The sequence below is a fragment of the Cannabis sativa genome, chromosome 3 (genome assembly GCF_029168945.1).
Source record: "Cannabis sativa cultivar Pink pepper isolate KNU-18-1 chromosome 3, ASM2916894v1, whole genome shotgun sequence".
In the NCBI taxonomy this organism is placed as follows: domain Eukaryota; kingdom Viridiplantae; phylum Streptophyta; class Magnoliopsida; order Rosales; family Cannabaceae; genus Cannabis; species Cannabis sativa.
Window position 1 is genome coordinate 9114536 of NC_083603.1, and position 27508 is coordinate 9142043.

At 36.4% G+C, this 27508-nt stretch overlaps 1 protein-coding gene and 1 pseudogene across 1 annotated transcript; one reads left to right on the top strand and one right to left on the bottom strand.

Moving 5' to 3' along the window:
* Nucleotides 1–9048: 9048 nt before the first annotated feature.
* On the bottom strand, nt 9049–18545 carry LOC115710990 (cytochrome P450 93A3-like; annotated as a pseudogene).
* A 1578-nt stretch (nt 18546–20123) lies between these two features.
* LOC115710989 (uncharacterized) lies at nt 20124–26165 on the top strand. The gene is made up of 4 exons (XM_061112340.1): nt 20124–20306; nt 20517–21954; nt 22108–22598; nt 24930–26165. The coding sequence occupies exons 1-4, from the start codon at nt 20124–20126 to the stop codon at nt 26163–26165; spliced, it is 3348 nt and encodes a 1115-aa protein (XP_060968323.1).
* Nucleotides 26166–27508: the final 1343 nt, after the last annotated feature.

Here is a 27508-nt window from a genome sequence, read left to right on the forward strand (position 1 = left end):
AGCACCAAGCTTGCTTTTCACAACAAAATTCACAATTAATCCACTTACAACAGCTAGCAAATATTATAGGGTCTAAAACACATATTTATGCATCAAAATCCAACAATAAACCCCATAATTTCAGATTGCACAATAATCAAAATCATGCCTTAAACTCCAAAACTTCAAGCTCTAAACTTGAGCTTCAAACCAACATCTTTCCAATATTTTCCAGCAGCTCAAGTCCAAATAAAACATGTATTTTCAACCTAGAAAATACCCTAAAATCTTACTCCAAGCTCAACAAACATAAGTCCCAACCAAATCATGCAATTTCACCAAGATTAAACACCAAACTTAACAACATGCATACACAAGAACACATCAACTATACATGCTATTAAACCATAAAATTCAGCAAGGAAAATCAACTAGAAACTCAATTAAAAACTGTACAGACTACCTCAAGACTAAGCAAGAATAATCCCCACAATCAAGCTCCAAAAATTAGCTCCAATTCACACCAATTTTCTTCAAATTCAACTTGAAATAACAAGAGGGTTTGGGAGAGAGAGGGGGTCGGTTAAGAGGAAAGCAAAACCAGAAAATTATATTTCATTTCATCAAAAAATAAATTTTAATCAAACATAATAATTAGGGATGAAATGACCAAAATGCCCTTAGGGCTTAAATACCCACATACACTCTCACAAGGGTAAAATAGTCATTCAATACTCAATTAATTTCAAATAAATTTCAGATTATCATTTATCAAATAAAATGCCAAATAATCAATCCAATTAACATTTCGGGCCCGAACCCAGTTTGGCCCGAAATTCCTTGTTGTTACTATACCGCGCTAACTTGTTAGAACACACCTGAAAAGACAACACAGACATACTATATAATAATACAGTTCTATTAAGCACGTAATTAAATTAATTTCATCATTTTACCCTTCTCGGGTCATAATTACCAAAATGCCCCTGGCTCACCAACGGGGTCTTTAATATATTAAAATTCATATAAAATCACATATATTGAACTATATAATAATATAATTCCTCAATTATACATAATTATCTAGTTAGGGTTTTGCTAATCCATTTCTTAATTCTGGGTATTACAATTACCCCCTCCTTATAGAAATTTCGTCTCGAAATTTACCTGAACAACTCCGGATAATTCTGCTGCATATCCGTCTCGAGTTCCCAGGTTGCCTCTTCTACTTTACTGTTCCTCCACAGTACTTTCACCAGTGCCACTGTCTTGCTTCTCAAGACTTTTTCTCTTCTATCAAGTATCTGCACTGGTTGTTCCTCGTATGACAAGTCCGGTTGAAGTTCCAATGCTTCATAACTTACTACTTAGGACGAGTCTGAGACTTATTTCCGAAGCATTGAAACATGAAACACATTATGTACAGCTGCCAGCGCTGGGGGCATAGCCAACTTGTACGCTACTTGCCCTATCATCTCAAGGATTTCAAAAGGTCCAATGAACCTCGAGCTAAGCTTTCCTTTCTTCCCAAAGCGTTTAATGCCTTTCATCGGAGATATTCGGAGAAATACCATGTCCCCGACCCGAAAATCAATATCTCGACGCTTTGGGTCAGCATAACTCTTCTGCCTACTCTGAGTTGCGAGCATTCGCGCTCTAATCTTATCAACTGCCTCACTTGTTTTCTGAACAGCTTTGGGACCCAAGAACTTTCTTTCACCCACTTCATCCCAGTGAATAGGTGATCTACATTTTCTTCCATATAAAAGTTCATAAGGAGCCATCCCGATTGTTGCCTGATAGCTGTTATTATAAGAAAACTCGATCAGGGGAAGGTACTTTACCCATGATCCCTCAAAGTCAAGCACACATGCCCGTAGCATGTCCTCTAAAATCTGAATGGTCCTCTTGGATTGCCCATCCGTCTGAGGATTAAAAGCTGTGATGAACTTTAACTGAGTTCCCATAGCTCGATGTAGACTTTCCCAGAATTTTGATGTAAACTTCGGATCTCTATCCGACACAATGGACTTTGGGACACCATGCAGACGAACAATTTCTCTTACATACAACTCAGCATACTGGTCAATGGAGACATTTGTCCCGTGGTTCTAGGCATACCTACCACGAAGTCCATAGTTATATCTTCCCATTTCCATTCTGGTATTTTCAGTGGTTGCAGCAACCCTGCAGGTCGCTGGTGCTCAGCTTTCACTTGCTGACACGTAAGGCACTTTGCAACATACTCAGCGATGTCATTCTTCATGCCTGGCCACCAAAACATGGCTTTCAGGTCTTGGTACATCTTTGTTGACCCTGGATGAATTGAATAAGGAGTCGTGTGAGATTCATCCATGATCTCTTTCTTAATGTTCTCATCCGTGGGCACACAAATTCGATTCCCAAATGTCAACATTCCCGTTTCATCTATTGAGAAGTCACTAGCCTTCCCAGCCGAAACCCTAGCTCGGGTTTTTATCAATTCTGAATCTTGCTTTTCTACTTCTTTAATTCTCTCTAAAAGAGTGGATTGCAGGGTAATATTAGCCAATTGCTCCACAACCAACTCAATCTGAGCTCGAGTCATTTCATTTGCTAACTGTCGGGAAATTTGCTTCATAGTACTCAACTGACTCTGACCTTTTCTACTCAAAGCGTCAACAACCACATTGGCCTTACCAGGATAATAAAGGATCTCACAATCATAATCCTTCACCAACTCTAGCCAACGTCTTTGTCTCATATTCAAGTCCTTCTGGGTGAAGAAGTATTTCAGACTTTTATGATCAGTGTATATCTCACATTTCTCGCCATAGAGGTAATGCCGCCAAATCTTTAGCGCAAATACCACAGCTGCGAGTTCTAAATCGTGAGTAGGGTACCTCTGCTCATACTCCTTTAACTGCCGAGAAGCATAAGCTATTACCCTCCCAGCCTGCATAAGCACACAGCCGAGACCCTGTCTCGAGGCATCACAATATACCACAAACTTTTCCTTATCTGAAGGAAGAGTTAGTACAGGAGCGGTAATCAAGCGTTGCTGTAACTCCAGGAAACTTTTCTCACACTGATCAGTCCAAACAAACTTCTGGTTCTTTCGGGTCAGCTCCGTTAAGGGTACATCAATCTTTGAAAAACCCTCAACGAACCAACGATAATAACCAGCCAAACCCAGAAAACTTCTTACCTCTGTAGTTGACTTCAGTACTGGCCAATCCCGAACAGCTTCAATTTTGACCGGATCCACCATGATCCCATCTTTATCCACTATGTGCCCCAGAAGTGAGACACGAGATAACCAGAATTCACACTTTTTGAACTTAGCATAAAGCTTGTGATCCCGTAATCTTTGCAAAACTGCTCTGAGATGCAACTCATGCTCTGCTTCTGTCTCAGATACACCAAAATGTCGTCAATAAACACAATCACGAACCTATCAAGGTAATCCTTAAACACCCAGTTCATCAAATCCATGAATGCCGCCGGGGCATTAGTGAGTCCAAAAGACATCACAAGAAATTCATAGTGTCCACACCGAGTACGAAACGCAGTTTTCGGGATATCTTCCTCTCGAATTCTCAGCTGATGATAGCCTGAGCGAAGATCGATCTTGGAAAAGACCGTCTTCCCCTTTAGTTGATCAAACAGATCATCAATTCGAGGTAAAGGATACTTGTTCTTAATGGTAAGCTTCTTCAACTCCCGGTAATCAATACACATTCGCAGAGTTCCGCCTTTCTTCTTCACAAACAAAACCGGAGCACCCCAAGGTGAGTAGCTCGGTCTAATGAATCCCAGATTCAGTAACTCTTGCAATTGTATCTTCAATTCCTTCAACTCAGCTGGAGCCATTCGGTACGGTGCTTTAGACACTGGATCCACTCCCGGAGCCAATTCAATAACAAATTCAATCTCCCGGACAGGTGGCAATCCCGGCAAATCCTCTAGAAAGACATCAAGGAACTCGCATACCAATATCATATCCTCCGGCCCTGATGTCACATGTTAGCTAGTGTCCACTACAGTAACTATGAACCCTAGACAACCCCTACCCATCAGGTCTTTAGCTTTCAACAGTGATATTCTCGGTATGCGTGCCCCTTGAACTTTACCCACGAACACCGCTGGGTTAGCACTATTGGGCTCAAACACCACCATCTTTCGTTTGGAGTCAATCATCGCTCCATACTTAAAAAATCCATTCCCAGGATTATGTCAAAATCAGATAATTGCAACTCAATTAGATTGGCGGTCAACTCACAACCGTCAATCCAAAAAGACAAGGACTGAATCCACCTTGTGGACACTATTAGGTCTCCCGAGGGTAACAGGGTTCCAAACCCCGAAGCATAAATATCACACGGCTTATGTAAACTTTCTATCACTCTACCTGATACATAAGAATGGGTAGCTCCGGAATCAAATAATATAGTATATGCACAACCATTAATAGACAACTGACCTGTCACAACTGACGGACTAGCATCAGCGTCTGCCTGAGTTATAGTAAAAAGTCGCCCCTGGTTCTGAGCAACATTCTTCTAAGGCTCTTCTCTCTTGGCTTGGGGACAATCTCTGATAAAGTGGCCCACCATGCCACACTGGAAACATGCCTTGGTTCGACACTCACCAGGATGATGCTTCTTGCATTTAGGGCACTCGGGATATGACCGGAATGAGGACCCGCGACCTTGACGGCCACCTCTGTTTCCCCGAAACTTTCTATTTCCCCCTGAAGCTCTGGGAGCCGCAGCCTTCCGTTTGTGCTTAGGGTTGCCACTCTCGGTCCCCTTACTGACATTACCACAAGCAGGAGGGTTTGATGCCATGGTGGCATCCTTTGCAGCCAGCTCCTTCATTACTTGCTGCTCGGCCTCCTCAGCAATTAAGGCCAAGTCTAACACTCTCTTATACAGAGTGTCATGTGCTGTGGTAATCTTCAAGTCCCGACTGATCGTAGCATTTAGTCCTCGAACATATTTCTACTTTCTGGTGAAATCTGTAGGCACCAGATCACCAGCAAATTTAGATAACCGATCGAATTCCAGAGTATATTCGGCCACAGACATTTTCCCCTGAGTCAACTTCACAAAATCTTCTTGGTGTGAAGTCCTCACTGCAATGTTATAAAACTTTTCTTCAAAAAGTTTCTTGAACTCTTCCCATGTCATCACAGTGACATCTCAAGTCTGATTCAATATGTCCCACCAGACGCGAGCATTATCTTGAAACATAAAGGTCGCACAATTCACCCTCTCTGTTCCCGTCACCCCCATATTATCGAGGATACGGGTAACAGTGCTCATCCATTGATCGACCTTAATAATATCAATGCCTCCCAGAAAAGCCGGAGGTTGCAGCTTCACAAACCGCTCAAACACAGAGTTCCGGTGCGACATAATATACCCTTGGTTACCCACCACTGGCACAGGAGCTGGTGGTAATCTTGATTAACTGGGGCAGCTTGTTGCCTTAAACGTTGCAACTCTTCCTCTTGACGAAGTATGACACTTCGCATTTCATGAAACATCTGCTGCCAGTCAACAGGAGGATTAGCATTAACGGCCCCCGCATTATCCCCCAGATTTGGCGGAGGTGGAGGCGGTGCTGGTGGATCGGTTCGGGTAGCCCCGGGCTTTACTTGCTCGCCCTGTGGTTTGGATGATTGCGGAGGGTCCATTACTAGTACCCCTGTAATCAACAACCCCAGCGAGTTAAGCACCGATACCACACTTACGCACTTATTGCCTTAAACCCTAACTCATCTATTTACCGCATACATATTTACATAAACAATTAGCATTTATAGCATGGCATCACATAACACATACATACTCTAGATGCTTGCATACTGCCTAAAATGGAAAGCGGTAAACAGATGATCACACATACAGTCAAGTATTTACTCTCAATACTTACTGCACCATGAGTCGAGCCTATCTCTGACGACGAATGTACATGTTCGGCCGGTCTACAGGAAGTTTAAAAACCTTGGCGCTCTGATACCAAATTCTAACGTCCTAAATAATTAGGCACGCTAACCAAAATGCTTATGAAACCCTAATCCCCTAATCGGGATTACTAATTAAAATAGCGCAGAATTTAAACTTTTAAACAGACTGAAAATAAACTTGTAATATATTTAAACTTTTCAAAATAGTTGGAATCTTAAAAATATTTACAAACTTATTATAAGTTCTTTCTTACTAGCCGACCTAAGCGGCAAAACAGAATACAAAAGTCAACACTATTAAACCCATAACCCGCTTGGTCTATAGTGGCATGAACATGTACATTCTTCGCCCTGCTCCTGAAACTCATGGCTGATCAGCTAATGCCTTACCCTATTCTGCACAGTAGAGCACCCGTGAGCCAAGCCCAGCAAGACAGTATAAATTATAACAAATATAATATGCTCATTCACATATGTCTGTATAGCACAGACCTAATCATTATCTCATCATGCCAATTTATGTCGACGTGGCGTAGACCTATGTGTTGCGCTCACACATCCAATTAAATCAACATGACGTAGACCCACGTGTTACTCTCACACGTCTAAATACATTAAGGCCTTAGAAGTGGTTCATCTCGGTTATGAGTACCGAGTCCAACCTGATTATGCCTTGAGCGCATAATCCCTAAATCTCATTTCAATTAACATGGCATGGCATTTATACACATATATCACTAGGGTAATAACCCTAGGCTATTAGACCGTTCCTATTAGGGTAATAACCCTAATCTCAGTTACTAAACATTCATGCACATCATTCTCAATATAAGCGCCACTGCGTATACTCTACGTGCTAATCACTGTCTTACCTGATGTCCTGCAATAGTAGAGATTCCAAATCCCCGGGTGCTCCTGACCAGGTGCCGGTAATCCTAGTCACACACAATTCAGGATTTTCACAAATAGGGTTAACCCCTGATTTCACATTCATAAATAAATTCATGGCATTTCAAATACAATAATCACATAGAGCTCGAAAAGAGCTTTCCAACGGTATAAAGAACGTCACAAACGGAGTCCCGGGTCAAAAGTTATGGCCAAAACAAAATTCAACATTTCCCCATGAACTCCAACTGGAATTTCGGATGGAGCAGCCCTGAACCAACCAGAATTCTGGTTGTCTGGGCAGAGAACACGAAATTTCTCAATCTTTAAACCCCCAAAACTCACTCAAATCATCCCCAAAAACATTCCCAAACTTTCCAGAGCATCAATATATGTCATAATAAACATATTCCACAACTTAAACAGAACAATTGCACTAAAAATCAAAAAGTGCCATTAAAGCACCAAGCTTGAGTTCCATGAACTCAAGCTTGCTTTTCACAACCAAATTCACAATTAATCCACTGACAGCAGCTAGCAAATATTATAGGGTCTAAAACACATATTTATGCATCAAAATCCAACAATAAACCCCATAATTTCAGATTGCACAATAATCAAAATCATGCCTTAAACTTCAAAACTTCAAGCTCTAAACTTGAGCTTCAAACAAACATCTTTCCAATATTTTCCAACAGCTCAAGACCAAATAAAACATGTATTTTCAACCTAGAAAATACCCTAAAATCTTACTCCAAGCTCAACAAACATAAGTCCCAACCAAATCATGCAATTTCACCAAGATTAAACACCAAACTTAACAACATGCATACACAAGAACACATTAAATATACATGCTATTAAACCATAAATTCAGCAAGGAAAATCAATTAGAAACTCAATTAAAAACCGTAGAGACTACCTCAAGACTAAGCAAGAATAATCCCCACAATCAAGCTCCAAAAATTAGCTCCAATTCACACCAATTTTTTTTCAAATTCAACTTGAAATAACAAGAGGGTTTGGGAGAGAGAGGGGGTCGGCTAAGAGGAAAGCAAAACAAGAAAATTGCATTTTATTTCATCAAAAAATCAATTTTAATCAAACATAATAATTATGAGTGAAATGACCAAAATGCCCTTAGGGCTTAAATACCCACATACACTCTCACAAGGGTAAAATAGTCATTCAATACTCAATTAATTTCAAATAAATTTCAGATTATCATTTATCAAATAAAATGCCAAATAATCAATCCAATTTACATTTCGATCTTGAACCCAGTTCGGCCCGAAATTCCCAGTTGTTACTATACCGCGCTAACCTGTCAGAACACACCTGAAAAGACGACACAGGCATACTATATAATAATATAGTTCTATTAAGCACGTAATTAAATTAATTTCATCATTTTACCCTTCTCGGGTCATAATTACTAAAATGCCCCAGGCTCACCAACGGGGTCTTTAATATATTAAAATTCATATAAAATCACATATATTGAACTATATAATAATATAATTCCTCAATTATACATAATTATCTAGTTAGGGTTTTGCTAATCCATTTCTTAATTCCGGGTATTACACCATCGGCCAAGCAAGACAACCCACCCAATCATCAAACACCTCCTTCTCAACTGCCTTAGAAATAATACAACCGAAGAAGAGATGATGATGATTCTCCTCTTCTTCACTACAGATAGGGCAATTGGTAGTATCAAGCTCTATATATGGAATCTAGTGAACTTATCCCTTGTAAGAAGATGGCCTTGAACCACCTGCCAAAGAATAAATCTACGCTTGGGCAGAGAAACATTACACCAAACAGCTGTGTAATACATGTCAGCATCATGTTGAATTAGCCCATTATAGAGCCTAGAAGCAAGAAACTTACCTCTTCGAACAGCAGCAAGTAAATTAAACTTGTTGAATTTCTTCCTGAGTTGGCAAATTTTCCCCCAATACCAACTAACATCCCCCTTCAACTCATACTCCCAAAACTCAGCTCCCTTCATATAGATGTTATTTATCCATTTAACCCAAAGAATGTCATGCTTATCCATGATAGCCCAAATAAATTTTCCAAGAATAAATCTATTCCAATTAGGACCACTTTTGAACCCAAGGCCTCCATAAGATTTAGGGAGACACACCTTGTCCAATGAAGCCACATGAATCTTGCTTTTTTCTCCCTTAATCCCCTATAAGAAACCCTTGCAAAGTCGCTCAACTTCCTTGATTATACTCTGAGGAAGAAAGCCCCAAGAGCACGGAGTGGATGAGTTGAATTCGACAAGCATAAGAGAGATGCCTAGTGGCCCAAGTAACCAGCCTCATTTTAATTTTCTTAAGAATAGCATCACACTCTTCTCGACTCCCCTTGGTTGGCCTTAACGGGACCCCAAGGTATCTAAGAGGGAAAGGCCCCTCAACAAATTGCATCATGTCCAAAATTTCAGCTTTATCATTAGAGGAGACACCTCCAAAATAAATCTGGGACTTAGACTTGTTAGGAAATAAACCTGTAACCTCCGAGAAGCTCTGCAAGGCAACTTTAAGGTGATGAACAACAATAGGAGAGCCTTTGCTAAAAATGATCAAATCATCCACAAAATAAACGATAACCAACTTGAGACTCTTGCACATAGGATGAAATCTAAAAGATTTTTTAGTGGTCTCCAATATTAGCCTTCTTGTGAGATATTCCTTCATGAGCACAAAGTACAAGAGAGGCGACATCAGATCCCCTTGCCGAAGCCCCTTTTTCCCCTTGAAGCTACCTTGAAGTCTTCCATTCATCATGATTGTATATGAAGTGCCCTTCAAGCACATCATGATCCACTTAACAAACTTGGAGGGAAAGTTTAATCCTACAAGTAAGTTATCAACAAAATCCCAATCCACAGTATCATAGGCTTTACTTAAGTCAATTTTGAAAGCACACCTAGAAGAGACAATCTTCCTACCATAATTCTTAATCAAACCTTGAAAGATTAAGATATTATGAGCAATAGATCTATTCTTGATAAACGCCCCCTGATTTTGGTGAATAATTAAAATTTCTGAACTTTACACTTTCTATATTTGTGTGTGAAGAAGGTTTTTTTCTTGAATAATGGAGAAATACAGGGATAATAGTGCACAATTGGTCGTATAATATCCCACAAATACAAGTATAATATAATACTTTTTTTTTTGTTTTTCGTTTTTTTTTTGAGAAATTTTATTTACACCCCAAATTTTTTTAAAGATACCTCTATTTTAATAATTTTTATTTTATATAAAATTGATATCTTTAATTGTACTAAATTTTTTTTATATATATAACTTTTTTCTTCTAATCCATACTCTTAAATAATATACCTATCAAACAAAATTAAATTATATTTTAAATATTATGACAAAAGAATTAAAATAAAAAATTAAATGAAATTTTCTTAAAAAAAATAAAAAAAAATATATACATGAGTTAGAAAAAATTATGAAATGGAAATCCAAATATTTTCTAAAAACTTGTTCTATAAACCTGTTTTCACTTTTTAATTTTTTAATTGAGAATTTAAATTTTAAAAATTTTGAAAACATAAAAAAATTACTTTCAATATTTATTTGGACTCTGGTCCAAACTTGTACCTTCACTCATGGACCCCGCTCCAACCCCAAACCAGATTTCAGACCCGACTTAAATAAAATTAAAAATTAAAATGAAATTAAAATTTACAAAAAACACTTTCTATTATGTTTTTAAAATTGAAAATAAAAATGGTTATAGATTATATTTTTATTTTTCAAAAATAAATTTTTAAAAACAAAAATTTCAGTTTTATTTTTATGATTAAAAAAATTTAAAAACAAATTCCCTTAATCTATTATTTTTGATTTAGTTGTATACACATGAAAAAATTCAAAATTTTAGAATATTAGACCACTTTCTTTCCTTTTTATTCCATTTATTAGTTATTTTTACATAATCTTAACCAAACATCAAAATAATAATGAATCATCATCTTACAAAACATTATTTGTAGATATACTAACACAGTAGCTTACAACAAATAGTCTCTTTCAAAAAAAAAAAAAAAAATACTTACAAATAGTAAATCAATCTCCAACAAATGTTGGTAAATAATATTGTATTCTTAGTGATTAAGAGATCACTCTTACAAATCTAAAGAACAAACCTAGAAACTGAAAAACAAATTAAGGGATAAGCTCTAGCAAGGGCAAGCCCAGGTCCCTCTTCAAGATCAACCTTGTCAATAAACCCTTTCCACTCAAAGCACTGAACCATACAAGCAATACTTGTTTGAATGATCAACAAAGCAAGTGAAGCTCCTGGGCACCCTCTTCTTCCACTCCCAAATGGCAAAAGATTGAAACTTTGTCCCTTAACATCCATATGGTTGACATTTCCACTCCCATCTTCACTTAGAAACCTCTCTGGGTTGAACTCAAGAGGATTTTCCCAATATTTGGAGTCTCTACCAATAGCCCACGAGTTAATATACACTCTGGTCTTTTAAGGAATATAGTAACCATTAATGGTGCAATCTTCAGCTGATTCTCATAGTATTAGTGGCCCAGCTGGGTGAAGCCTCAATGTCTCTTTTGTTATAGCTTGAATATATGGAAGATTAACAATGTCTGACTCCTCTACTAGTCTGGTTTTTCCAACTAAGCTATCTATTTCTTTTCTTGCCTTTTTCATAATGTTTGGGTGGTCTATTAGCTCTAATAGTGCCCACTCTATAGTTATGCCAGTTGTTCCAGTCCCAGCTACAAATATATCCTGTAGATGTGAAATATATCGTAACAAATGTATGAATTGTAATTTAAGGCCTAAATTGCACAATGGTGTTTTACCTTTCACTCTTAAAGATTAATTCTGAGATATTGCAAATCAAAGTGGTGTTTGAATTTAAGACTTTAAAGGAATGTTTAAGAGTTTGAAAGAACATACCAGTATAAATGCCTTGATATTATCTCTGCCGAATTTGATATCTGATTTGTGGTATTCATCGTTTACTATGTCAAGCAAAATGTCAAGCAAGTCTTTAACAATATCATTTCTTCCCTTCTCTACATTCCTAGCTTCTTCACGCTCTAGTATTATCCTCTCCATCATAGAGTCAAACTTTTCATGGAAGCCTTTTCCTCTTGCCTCAAATCCTTGCAAATCCCAATTTTTACGAAACCAAAAAAAATCTGACAAATTGAATTTCCCAACAGATTGGTTTCTTTCTTTGACCAATTCCTTTATCTTCTCAGCCTCACTAGGAACATCATCATCATTCCCAGAACACATTTGCTTCATAATCATTCCTGTTATGATATTATTTGTAATCTTAGTAAGCTCTTTACCAATTTTAATTGGTTCCTTAGACTCAGCTCTTTTGCTCATCAATTTCATAAATCTTTTTATCTCTTCACTCCTAACTGGAAGAAGCTTATTAAGTGATTGGCTACCAAGAAGCTGAGTCATGCACAATTTCTTCATGAACTTCCAATAAGGTCCATATGGTGCAAATGTGAAGTCAGCTAAAGGATAAGAAATGTGGTCAATTACACTTAATTGAGGTCTATTTGAGAACCAAGTTTCCTTTGTCTTAAGGAAGAGTTTGGCTAATTCAGGGGAGGAAACCACAATTGAGGGAATAGAGCTAAGAGAGAGATAAATCAAGGGTCCATAGGTGTTTGAGATTTTTTGGAAAGATTGGTGTGGTATTAGGCCAAGTAGGTGAATGTGTCGAATGACAGGAAAAGCAAATGGGCTCAGTGGAAGTCGAACCATGGTCCGACTTTTTGTCAACGTGGCTCGAACAAGCATGGTAGAGACTAACCAGACAAGGAAAATGTTAGGACCTAGAATTAGTGTGGTGTGCTTATATTAAATAAAAAGGTATTTGGGTCATTGTATTAAGTGGAGTGTTTGAGTGAGATTACAATAGTATATATAGAATACTAAGGAGGATTGGTCGGTAGGCAATGTATTGAGTAAATCTCTATTTGCATCAAAGGGGCCTAAGGTCTCCCATACTTTGTAATTGGATTTCTCATACATTCAATACACATTTTCTATTGTTTTGGTACTGTTCTACCCCTATTATTGCTGCTGTTTGTGCTATTTGCTACTGTTTTATTGTGTTCTTGAGTTTGGAATTCTCGGGTCTTATCAAAAAAGTACGGTGTAACCTTGGAGGCTTTCTATGACTGCAACTCTGCTCATTATTTTACTTAAGATGTAAAAATGAAAAGTATGAAGCTAGTAAAAAGTACTCAAACCAATGCATTTCAAATTGTTGTTTCAATGTCATATAATTTTGGTCCATTGCTTTTTTTTTCTTTTTATATATATTATTATTATTATGACAAGATACCAAAATAAAGACAAAAAAATACCACATCTTGTGTACAAACACATATTTTATATACATTTGTGATAAGTACAAAATTATGTGTCCATCTATTCTTGTAGTGCTTTGTACTCACCTAAGTATGGGACTACAGTGCCCTGTTTCATTACTTTACTTGACATATATATAAGACTAATCTCAATTCAACCTCTTATCAAATTTGTGAAACCTATTTATATTGCTTTACTTACATCAAATATGTGTCCAGAGAGTGTACCAAATAAAGCAGTTTCTCTGCCGAGCAAATCTGATATCTGCCAAATGAAGTGGGTTACGAAAGGTTTACATATAGCTTTACTTTCCTTCCAAAACAGAGTAGATACCACTCACAGTGTAGCTGTAAAACTCAAGGGTATTGTTGAGTTTAAACGATATTATAAGACTAGGTTGAGACTGAAGAACTTGTTTGCAAAATCATTGTGCATGATAACAAATTCCCTTTCTGATGCTAAGGCCTCTAAAGAGATTAACAGCAAGTAATAAGCATAATACATAAAACTAAAATCTATAATGACTCTACTATACACTTCCAGTTGAGTGTATTTTACAAAATTTGACATAAGGGATTATTGCTCTTATTAACATGGAATGTTCTAATAGTTAACTTAAAATACTTGTTTTGTTGTTAATATCAGGGATGCGATCTAACAGAGATAGGTGAACGAGGAGTAAATATTAGCGGTGGACAAAAGCAAAGAATTTCAATAGCTAGAGCCGTGTACTCACTTATTCAGCTAATAAGTTAATCATTGTTACTATTTCAGTCATATTTATACTGATATTCAAACACTATATTAAGTAATCAGCCTAAGTAATATGGTAATTTTTTGTAAGTGAAATGTATGTGTAGAATTAGTATTTCTACTTATGCAAGTCACTTTCCTCTCCAGGTTTTTAATAAGTGTATCAAGCAAGAATTACTAGGGAAAACCAGCTACATTTTCTTCCACAGGTTGATAGAATAATCATTCTAGTTTGTGACTGTACCATTACGGTGGAAGAAACCTATGAGGAGCTGACAAAAAGTGGACACTAACGAAATTTGTTATCAGAATATAGCAGTCCCAGATCCTAATGGAGTATTAAATGGATTATTTTCTGATGCAAGAAATTCAACGAAATAGAACTGAAGAATATGTATGTATGGAATAGAAGGCCATTTGTGAAATCCATTTTTCAGGCTATGGACTAACTTCTCATTAATAATAATTAATTAATATAGGATAAGTAAAAAATAGAACTGAAGAATACTTATGTCTCTATTAATCAAAACTAAACTTAATCACTAAACAATTAATTGTAACCAAGCCTTCACAATCATTATTTGATATCATGTAAAAGAGAGAACACCATGATAACGAAAATCTTTTGTTGCTTTTGAGATTTGAGGTGAAGGTGTGGTATTATATAGTTGTCTTGCGATTGATACTATTATGAATGAGCTCTATTTACTATATATTAATCTCTGTCTGGTATTTAATTTACATACAACGTTTATATATATTTTTTTTTTCTTTTGAATAATTAACGTTCATGTTTTAGGAATAGGAAATATAGAAACTAATGGTAATAAGGAAATAAATGAATAACGTGCAAGCTGGAAAAAATGAGTGTTTGTGATGCGGAATCTCCGGTGCTCGGAACTCTAGTTACGTGGCACACTCACGCGCCTTATTTCTCTTTCTCTTTCTTGTGTTCAATTTTTTTTTTTAAAAAAATAATTATTTTAAAGGGAGATATATTACTTGTTATAACAACAAAAAAAATTAAAAAAATAATTATACATATTTATGTATATATATATTTTTTTTTTTGACGCGGTGATCAAAATCACACAAGATTATCAAAGCAGCAATCCACAATCGGTGACGGCACCTCTTCGAACCAGGATAGCTCATTGTCTAACCGAAGGGCATGCTTTGTCAAACCATGCGCTGCAAAATTCTCATCTCGAGCCACATGGGACAAAACTGCCCCCAGAAATTTAGACAATAAAGCTATAACATCATCAAACAGCACGACATCACATTGAAGAAACACCTTCCCATTACTAACTAGTTGTCTTTACAGCAAGGCGAAACTGAAAAATTGCAACACCAAAACAAAAAAACAGTTATATTAGAATGACAATTTTCAAAATAAAATAATATATAAAATTAGAAATTAACACACACTTCATAACTCTAACTCTCAGCAATACTAAAAACTAAAAAATCAACAGAATTTCTAAGAATAACTAGCCAAAGGTATTACCCTTTGGCTAGTAACAACAAACTAGCACCCTAATATAAAAATATTGAAAAATTATATCAAACAAATTAAGTTTAAAATTAGGATTATCAGTAATTCTCTGTAATTGTAGGTGCCCTCCACAAAATAACCTACAAAATAACAAAATAAAATTCTATTACCACACAATATAATGAAAAGATAATGTGAAATAACAATAGTAAAAAACTATATTTAATATAAGGACTTAAACTTGAAATACTTATCTGTCAAAAAAGAACAAGTCGTTGAAATAGAAATCATGAGCAGAATCACTTCTCTTGCCAATTGACCAAACCACGAAATTACCCTAAACAAATAGGGACAAGCCATAAAATGGCACAAAAGCCAAAAGAGGTACAAAAGTCGTAAAAGGCATCAAAACTATCAAAAAATAGTGCAAAAAACCCATGTGATCTCATATATACTTTTAAACAAATATTAATACTATAATAGTCAAAACAAGGAGTAATTAACATCTTAATTAAAAATAAAATATCCCACAAAATATATATTTATATATAATATAATATTTTAAGAATTTTTAAATCAAAACTCAACTAAAATAAAATACATTTATTTATGGTAAAAATAATTAATTTAATAAAATTTAATTATGGTTTTAAAAGTAATGGATAATGAATGCAAAAAGACCTTATAAATTAATAACTTTATGTAAAACAAAATAATACATTTTAAGTGAAAAACAATAGTAACAAGCTCTAAAATATTACATAAAATTATAAATGGTAAGAAAAAATTAAATGATAATGTAAAAATAAATTTCCTTTAATGTAATTTAATGAGTTTCATAAATCTTTTCCTAAAAAAGTATCATATATAATAATCAATATCAAATAAGATAATGAAAATAAAACTGAAATCAATCACGAGATAAATTGGCACAGCCATTAAACTACAATCAAATTCTTAAATTAAATATATAATTAAAAATAAAATCAAAACCTATTAAGTAAAATTAGCCTTATATAACCTACTATATATATATATATATTATAAAAATAGTATGAGACTTATTAAAGCTATTAAATTACAAAAATATTAAAGCAATACTAGTAAAAGAAAATAGACTAAAATATTAAATTAAATTAAATAGTAGTACATCAACATAAAAATTAAAATTCTACAGTAAATAAATTTCTCTATTTTTAGAAAGAAACAATAGGTGTTAAGACAATTAAATTAATGAAAATTTGTCATAGGCATAAAATTATCATAATTAATTCTAAATCATAAATAATAACATAAATTTTACCTAAAAAGATGGAAAATTGAGTATAATTAAATTAAAAGATACTAAATCACAACCGAAAACACATATGTATAATATTTAATTAAAAATTTTACAAAAATAAAACAAATATATAGTATAACTACTTAAGGAAAAAAATATAGTATGATTGAAAATTGAAATGAATTAATAAATAAGGAAATTAATAATTAAAAAATTATGCCTAAAAATATAGTTGACTTATAAACTAATGATAATAATAAAAAATATTTATTTTAATTTTGAATGCAAAAATAGCTAAAATTGGGGGAGAAAAAGGAGAATTACTCATGAGATATTGGACTTGTTAATGGCCGATCATTTCACGATATTCTCGTCGATCTGAGCGAGAGAATGAAGGTTGCATCTAACAATGGTGTCCGCAAAAGTACACGTGTCCTCCGCCATATGCCCCGGCGGAGCATCCACTAAGTACGATTCCACTGCCACCGTACCGGAGATCGAAGAATGAAGAGTCGTAACAGATCGGTAGTTCGTGAGTCTGTGTTCGCCGCCGACTATGCTGGAACTGATGATGTGGCGTTCTTTGTCGAGGATCTCGAGTCTAACCGAATTGTTATTCGCCGAAAGACCTAAAACGACCTGAACAAATAATATATATATATATATATTTGTAAAATATACTAAATGCAAATAATATATATCCAATAATATAAAACATTCACATTAAAATAAAAACACAAAACTATGCCCAGATAGCCGGAGTTGAAGTCGTCCGCTGTCTCTAGGAGAGGATGAGGCGTGCTCCGTTGTTGGCCCACCATGGCTTTGTCGTCGCTCCATTGAGCCAAAGAACGAGAGGTTTTTGATTATTGGTTCATTATGAGCATACTTTAATTCTAAAAAAAAAAGAAATGGCACAATTTAATAGTAGACAAAAAATCCAGTGGTATTGACTTTTGATCCCATTGTGAGCCTCCATTTCCCATCGGGTCCGATCCAAGCGGTGGTCGGGTCACGAAAATCTTTGACTCCGATTCCGGCTGGGGGTACCAGTACGGGGTTTTTGTCGGATTTGACCCATTTGAGGAGGAGGGGATCAGATAGGTCGGCGGGTTAGGCGAGATTCTGTACCTGCACGGATTCGTTGGTGGATCCAGTGTAGAGCATAACGATCTGACCGTCGGGAAGAAAAGTGGCTGAACCAGTCCAGACTCCATTGACGTCGTACCAGTTGTCCGGGACCATAGCAAAAGGAAGGTAGAGCCCTGAAACCAGTGCCTTTTTGAATCATCAAAAATTAATTGATATACATATTTATATTTAGCTACCCTACATATATAGATTTCAATAGGTAAGAGTCTATATTGTGTTTATATAAGTGTAGGTGTTAAACTAATGATTAATGAATTATTAAACTGCAAAATTAAATATTTTACTATACAAAATTTGATTAAGACAAAAATTAATTATCTCTTAAAATAATGTTATTTGACTATAAAATAGCATATTTTGATTGTAGCCCTGAAAATAATAACACTTGCCCATATATATTTTAGTTTCTTTTCTAATTAATTTTTACAAACTTAGCCAGCGAGAAAACTGTTTATATAATATGTGCCCTTTTTAAGTCTATAGCAGTTAAGTGTTTTTAACTAATTTTCTTTCATTTCAACTTCCTACCCGATTGCTCCCTTCAATCCAAAGCAGTTTCCTTCATGTAACCGCTCCTTTTCTGGGTTTTTTCTCATCTCTTGTTATCCTTTTACCTTTCTTCTACCCCTTTCCATTGCAACCACTTTCAGTTCTGTGTGATGTAAATGACATGGATCCCCTTTTCGTTTTAATCTTTCTCTCACTGATGAGGAAAGATCCACTCTAGTCCTCACTGAGGAGGACACCCCTGATGCTTCATCCACTGCAGTTCATGTTCTAATAGCCAAGGTTATCACTGCTTCTTTTGTTCGCAAACTGACTTTTTTCAATCAAATGTCGGGTCACTGGAAGGGCAGATTTCCAATCATTATCACTGAATTTGAAGATGATATGTTCAAGATTACTTTTGGTTGTGAGGGGGATAAGTTCCGAGTCCTCAACAAAGAACCGTGGCATTTTCAAAATCATCTCATTGTTTTACACTCACCAGATGTTCAGCAAAATGTGTGCACCACTGATTTAGCCTATACTCCCTTTTGGGTTCAAGTTTACCGTCTGCCCTTCCTAAGTAAGTCGAAAGCGCTTGCTAAAGCACTTGGAAACATAATTGGTGAATTTCTAGATGTCCATGAAGACTCACTTGCTGAAGGTTGGGGGCCTTTCTTAAGAATTCGTGTGAAGCTTCAGGTTACAAAGCCTCTCCCTCGAGGACAAATGATCAGTCTACCAAGGATTAAGGATGAATTCTGGGTTGATTTTTGCTACGAGCGATTACCTGAGTTTTGTTTTGAGTGTGGACGACTTGGTCACCCTTTGGAAAAATGTATTGCTTTTATGGAACGAATGGATAGTGGAAACGATGATGATTTTGATTATGGTTCGTGGATGAAAGGATCAAAACTTCCCACTTCTGGATATGACAAATACAGACAAGACTTTTCAAAAGGCAATGCATGGCCTTTCTTGACACGTCTCACCCGTAACACTATTTCTTCTACTTTGCCACAACTGAATAAATTACCACCTCCTACTCCAAATGCATTGACTGCTGGTGAATCGTCCACAACTATTTCGACTAATCCTGGGTCTACAATCCCCCACGGCCTGACTTTGCCAACCACTGCAGTTGCTCCTTCTGTTAGCCAGTCCCATATCACTCTGCATTCTACACCAGATCACCCTGTCCATACCTCTCCCTCTCCTTCAATACTCCCATCATCAGTCATTCCTTGTAACCATGCCCCTCTAAGTAATGCCACGACTGTGCCCTCTGCCCCTACACATACCAATTCAAAATTAAAACAACCAATGTCATCCAATACTGTACTTTTATCACACATATACACCCCTGACATTGGCCATTCCCCTCCAAACCGTATACCTGTTGCTACTTACCCTCCATTAACACGCCCTATACCACCTCCATATGCTGGTAATAACTTAGCCCCCCTTCACCATGGCCTTTACACGTCTGCTACTCCACCCTTTACCCTTGCTGTGACTGCTAACAAAGAAAACTTATACCCCAACAAGGTGCTAAAGAGGCAGACTGATCAGTTGTCTATGAGACAATTATTGAAGCGTTGTCGCAATCAAATTGACACCCCAGCTGCTCCTTCCTCGTCACAAGGAGTTGGTTTCAATCAAAATGTTTCCTCCTTTATGTTGGATTCAGATGATTCTTCTGACGATTCAGCGGGGTTGCAACCATCATGAATATCTTAAGTTGGAACGCTAGGGGGTTGGGGAATCCCAAAGCGTTCAGACACCTGAAGCTGCTTGTTCGTCAGCAGTCTCCCCAGGTTCTTTTTCTCATGGAAACTCGTCTCGGTAGCAATGCAATTTCTCGGTTTCGTCAATCCTTGCAGTTCAAAAATGGTCTTGAGTCCCCACGGGTTGGTTTGAGTGGTGGGCTAATCCTGCTTTGGAAAGATAATATTAATATTTCTCTTAATATTTTTGGTCCTACTTATTTTGATTGTTTCTTATCCACTGCTTCCACTATCCACTTTACTGCCTTCTATGGAGCTCCTGAAGCATCCAACCGATCCACTTCATGGACCCTTCTTCGACGATTGAATGATATAGCTCCTTCTATGCCATAGTTTCTCATTGGTGATTTCAATGAAATCTTATCTCAAAGCGACAAATTGGGTGGCTCATTGCGCAATGAATCACAAATAGAGGCCTTCCGCAACACCTTAGACCATTGTCATCTTCAAGATTTGCCTTATGAAGGTGATCGTTTCACTTGGGTTAAAAATAGAAAAGCTGTCACTACAATTAAAGAGAGGTTGGACTGGGTTTTCACGAATCACTTGTGGAGTTCAATTTTTGAGGTGCCAACAGTCTCGCACTTGGATTTTTTCTCATCTGATCACCGCGCCATTGCTACTACTGTTACTTCTTTGCACTCTACTGCTGCTCCCCCTCAAAAGCACTCACGATTTCGTTTTGAAAAACTATGGTTAGCCGATCCCGAAAGCAAGGAAATTATATCCTCCTGCTGGTCTGATGTTTCTCACCCTGATTCCATCACTAATATCACTCAAAAGCTTGAATGTTGTGCCAAATCTCTTCAACAGTGGCACATCCGCAAATATGGTCACATGAAAAAAAGGATTGATGAAGCACAGTCCACGGTTACAACTCTTAATAATATCAGCAATCACTCCCCTACAACAGCTGCCTCGCTCAAAACTTCTGAATCTATCCTTGATGACTTGCTGGAACAAGAAGAAATGTATTGGCAACAGCGATCTCGCATTGACTGGCTCCAACTTGGAGATCGAAACACCAAGTTCTTTCATTCGAAAGCTTCTGCGAGGAAGGCTAACAATAAAATAAAATTTCTTCAAACCGAAGGGGGTCTTCGGGTTACATCTAAGCATGATATGGCTGAGGCTATTCAAGATTATTTTGAAGGAATTTTTCAGAGTAGTTCAGTTGATGAAGATGCTCTTGCTGCCATCATTCATTCGATCCCAACAACCATTACACAAGAAATGAACAGTGACCTTACCAAGCCATTTACCCCTTCTGAAGTAAAAGATGCTTTGTTCTCTATGGGTTCTGATAAAAGCCCCGGCATTGATGGTATGTCGGCAATGTTCTACCAACAACATTGGGACATTGTGGGTGATTCGGTTTGTTCTGCTGTCCTTAATGTCTTGAACCATGGAGCTGATCCAACACCTTTAAACTCAACGATGATCACGCTTATACCAAAGAAGAAGAAACTACTCTTTGTCAAAGATTATCGACCCATTGCTCTATGTAACGTAATCTCTAAGCTCATCACCAAAGTGTTGGTAGGCCGGTTTAAACCAGTTCTGCCTCTTGTTATCTCAGAGACCCAAAGTGCCTTTTTACCAAACTGTCTTATCACTGACAATATACTTGTGGCCTTTGAATTAATCCATGGAATTAAACTGAGAACATCTGGTCGCAAAGGAGTTGCTGCTATGAAGCTTGATATGTCAAAAGCTTTCGATCGAGTTGAATGGTGCTTTATTCAGCGGGTTATGGAAAAAATGGGTTTCTGTTCGTAATGGGTAGCTCTTATCATGACATGCCTGACTACAAACCACTTCAGTTTCTTGCTAAATGGAGAAGCTACGGGCTCCCTCACACCAACCCGTGGTCTGAGACAAGGTTGCCCCCTATCACCAAACCTGTTCTTAATTTGTTCTGAAGGGTTCTCTCGGCTGCTACAACATGAAGAATTGTCAGGTAACCTCCATGGATATAAGCTCACCAGGCGGGCTGAACCAATTTCACATTTGTTGTTTACCGATGACAGCCTGCTCTTTTGCCATGCTGATGGAAGTTCGTGCCTCTCTATCAAGCGCGTTCGTGACATATACCACCGTGCTTCGGGCCAAACCATCAATGCTGAAAAGTCCAATATGTCTTTTTCACCAAACACAACTCTGGCTGCTCAGATTTTCTTCCATCGAACTCTCTCCATGCCAATAACTGACTGTCATGAAACTTATCTTGGCTTGCCAGCCTATTCGGGCCGTGACAAACAACATATGTTTAGCGATATTAAAGAGAAGGTTTGGCGGCTGATGAATTCTTGGAATGAAAAAATATTTTCCTCGGGAGGCAAGGAAATCCTTCTCAAGGCTGTTGTTCAATCCATTCCAACTTATGCTATGAGTTGCTTTCGCCTACCTACAACGGTTTGTAACAAGTTAGAATCCATGATGTCTAACTTTTGGTGGGGTCGAACTGTAAATGGCTCACGGATTCATTGGAGAAATTGGAAATTGATTTGTAAATCCAAAGCAGATGGGGGAATTGTTGGGTTTTATGCCCTAAATAAAACTCATTTCATATAATCGGATTTACTTATTAATAAAGATCAGAAATAACATTTTATGTTGCATGGTTCACATGATTTATTTCATGATTATGTGTATATAATGTATGAATTCTTTTTAAGTCCAGAACATATGAGTTGGTTAAAGATTATAGTGTTGTCAGCACAGTGGAATATAATCTTTATTATATGTTCAAAAGTAGATTCTCTGATTTGTCAGAACACTGGATTTAGACTGACATGGTATAATCAGCGATAGGTATTCTTACACCTTGGAAAAGTGTTATGTCCTTTCCAGGACATTGGCAAAGTTTACCAGTATCGGATGCATGGAGTATGCATTGGAATGGACCGATATTGAACTTTGAATTAGATTTTGAAACTTACCGTAAATATCTATTCAATTCAATATCATAAGTTGATCCTAGATCACATGATCTAAATCCTGATATGGTTAGGCTCAATTTCAAGAGTATTATTCGTGTTCTTTGATTTGTTAGTTAAGCCCAGTTTTGTATCAGGGTAATACGTACATTTTGGGAACACGGTAATGCAATTGAGTGGGGGAGCGCTAACATAAATATGGAATCTATAGCTTCTATTTGGCAAATAGAAGTAAAGGATGATTTCCTTCGAGCTTAACTAAACGAAGATAAATGGTGGAGATCTCATTTCACTTAGGTGAAATATCATTTATACAGGGTTAAGTGTTTTAAGGATAAAATACATTGTAGGGTGTTACGGTAATTTAATTCCTGTACAGTGTAAATCATCTATATAGAGGATCATTGATCACATTAGGGTTATAACAATGGATAACTGATGACGTGTCTATATCGTGGAACATATAGAGCGTTTCTATATGACTGAGAGTGCAATTCCAAGTTCTAAGTGTGGATTCAATGAGGAATTAATAAGTTAGGGAATTTACTTGGTAAATTCGGTTCGACTTATTGGAAGCTCGGTTATATAGACCCATGGTCCCCATACTAGTTGAGGCCATATTGCTTGTAAGACTCAGTTAATTGATTTTAATTAATCAATTATAATTCTAAAAGTTAGACTATGTCTACTTTATGAATTCTCACAGTTTAATGATGAAATCGTAAATAAAAGGGTTTCTATGTTTAATTATTAATTAAGAGACTTTGTATGTCTAATTAATAATTATTTTAAATGACAATATTATTTAATAATCTATTTTAGTTATTGAATAATTAGTTTTGGCATTTAAATGATTAGAATTGGAAAAGTGGCATTTTTGGAGAAATAGAAATAAAATTGAGGAAACTGCAAAATTCAAGTGAGGCCCATTTCCCTCTATGGCCGAGCACTCCCTTTGTGTTTCCCAATTATTATTTTTAGTTTTTAATTGTCATGTAATTGCTAATCAAAGCCTAGCTATAATAGGAAAGTGGTGAATCACACTAAATAAGGCAGTTAATCAATTACACAGTAAAAGAGGAAACTGTTTATTTGGAAAGTTGTGCTCTCCCTTTTCCCTATATAAAGCAACCTTGCTCTCTTCTCTTGCATGGATGAAAAGCCACGAAATTAAGAGAGAAAAATAGAGAGAAATTTCGAAATCCTTGTGAGATGAGTAGTGCCCACACACATCAAGTGGTATCTCAATCATAGTATGGAAGACTATGGAATTTCTGCATCAAAGAAGGAGAAAAGAAGATCCAGGTTCAGATCTTGGTGATGCTCTGCTACAGAAAGGAATCAAGGGCTAGAGATCTGAACGGAAGGAGTCATATTATTCCGCTGCACCCACTGTAAGGTTTTCTAACTTTATATGTGTTTCTTTTCATTGTTTTAGAATTCATATTAGGTTGTTAATCCAACATACTTGTTAGTAAATCTAGATCCTGGTAAAATTATTTCCAACAGGAATGGGGTTTAGATCTTTTGAACACTTTAATCAAGCCCTCCTTGCTAAACAAACCTGGCGGCTCATTGCTCACCCAACATCAATGCTATGCCGATTGCTCAAAAGCAGATATTTCCCTTTAAACTCTTTTCAAGAAGCTTCTCATGGTCACTCACCATCTTTATCTTGGCAAGGAATACTCTATGGCAGAGAGTTATTGTTAGAAGGCTTGCGATGGAAAGTTGGAGAAGGACGAAACATACAATGTGGAATGGATCCATGGATCCCAGGGAACAATTTTTTCTACCTTTTCTTTAGAAAGGTCGTGATAATGCAGTGGTGGCTAATCTCATTACTGAGGATCGACAATGGGATGTTGCTCTATTAAATCAATACTTCATTCCGGCTGATGTAGAGCGCACCCTCACCATTCCCTTGAGCTACTTTCCTAGTAATGACTGCTTAGTATGGCACCACACCAACAATGGCATCTACACCGTTCAGTCGGGTTACCATTTGGCCTCATCTTTGGCTGAACAACCTCACTCCTCGAGCTCATCTTCAGAATCAAAGTGGTGGAAATCTTTTTGGTCATTACAACTGCCTGAAAAGATTAAAATCTTTGCTTGGCATGTTATCCATGATGCCTTGCCAGTTGCCACTTCTCTAGTTAAACAGAAAGTTATAACTGATGCCGCATGCTCGGTTTGTCGACAAGCTTGGGAATCAGTTGGACATGTGTTTTTTGGCTGCCATTATGCAAAGAATGTATGGCGTTTGATGCACCAATCTTTTGATTGGAAAAAAGCTGTATCCATGTACAAGGGGGACTATCTAAAATTCTTAGCCTCATCTCATACCAAGGCTGAATTTGAGCAAATTATCTGCACACTCTGGTGCATATGGTCAGAACGCAACCAGGTTGTTCACAACAAGAAATCCCATTCTGCTTCTGCTCTTGCAGCCTTCTCCCTTCAATACCTGGACAACTACCATGCGGCACAGCTGAAGTATCGACCACCTGCAACCTCCTCTCAGGTGCCTTCTCCATCTACTGCTCCTTCTGCACCTTGGCAGCCGCCTCCAATGGGTACTCTGAAGCTAAACATTGATGCGGCCTTTGATAAAACTAGCAGTAAGATTGGTGTTGGTGCTGTCATTAGAAATTATGTCGGTCAAGTCATTGCTGCCCTCTCTATGCCTATTGTTGGTAATTTTGCATCTAACGAAATGGAAGCTAAGGCAATGTTTCACGGCATCAACTGGGTTCTACAGCAGCAACTTTCCATCTCAATTGTTGAAACTGATGCCCTCGTAGTTTCCAATGCTTTAAAGTCTCCAGCAGCTGGTATCTTAGCCTTCAGTGATCTAATTATGGACATATCTTACCTCCTTTCCTTCTTTCCTAATACTATTGTAACTCATGTAAAGCGAAATGCTAATTCAGTTGCAGATAGTTTGGCAAAGTTTGCCTTAGGGTTGGATGAGATTTGTTCTTGGTGGGAGAATTTTCCTCCTTCCATTTACTCTGTTATTGTCAATGACTCATTTTAATTTATAATAACATTGTTTATTCTAAAAAAAAAATAAATAAAAATTACAAACTTAAAAAATCAAAATTACAAAATATATTAATTTATAATTTTATTAAGCGTTGGATATGTTTTTCTCATTTAAGTTTTATATGCATATATATAGGAGATAAAAATAAATTCTCTCTTAAAATAATGATACTTAATGATACTTGACATAAAATATTATACTTAAGTCTTGATCATAAAATAGTCATGAAAATAATAATATTATTATCCCACTTTTTATATATATATATATATAGTGTAAGAAAAAAAAATATAGTAATAGTAGAACTGTTGTGATAAATACAACACGCAAGTATACATATCGTTTTAACAAGTAATACTTAGGTAATTAAGTGAGATCGTTCCCACAAAAACTGTAGTTAAGTACCAATCAATTGAATTCTTATTTCTATTTGGCATTCAAATAAAAAAAATTTGAAAATAAATAAACTAAGCAAAATTAAATAAAACAAACAAATAAAAAGTTTAACAGTGGATGTGAAATTAGGAATATTTCAATTGTTTTGATTACCCAATTGTTAATACTAATTAATCATTCTTCTTCTTCCTATATATGATGACAGATTATAAATTAACCTAGACTCTTTTTAGATCATAAAGGTCCTAAATTGCATGCCAACTACTGTATCTCTCAGATAGAATAACATACAATTCGCATTAAGAAATAATGTAAAAGTCACATAAGCTATGTGAATACTCTCGTTTTACATCAAAATCCACTACTACAAAACAAGCATTTAGAGGCGTTTTTGTCAACATAACAATAAATAAGCGACGGCATAGGGCTGGAAATTTTTAGAAGAGAATTTTACGCCACTTATGGCGTCGTTTATTTCCAAATAACCGACGCTAAAATTGGGTTTATAATCCTAGCCCACCCCTTCGTCTTCCTCATTCGATCAGCCAACCTAGAAACCCCCAAATCAGAGAAACCCCAAACCCTCTCCGCCAACCACCGCATAAAATCACCCCCATTTCACCATTTTAGCTCATTTTTATTTCTAAATCTTCTATTTTTCATACATAAAACCATATACCTGAAAAAATCATATTTTCTCTCATTTTTTAGGGTAAACTGAAGGTAGAGGTAGTGGTTGTGGTGGTTATATCTCTAGCCACCATTTTTAGTTCGTTTTTAGTGGAGAAAACATTGTATATCAACTTCTATTCAGGTATAAATCTAATTTCTACTAATTTTAGTAATGTACATTGCTTTATTTTTTATTTTATATATCTTTTTAGAGTTTTTTTATATTATTAAATATGTATTGTGTGTATTGAATATGTATTGTGTGT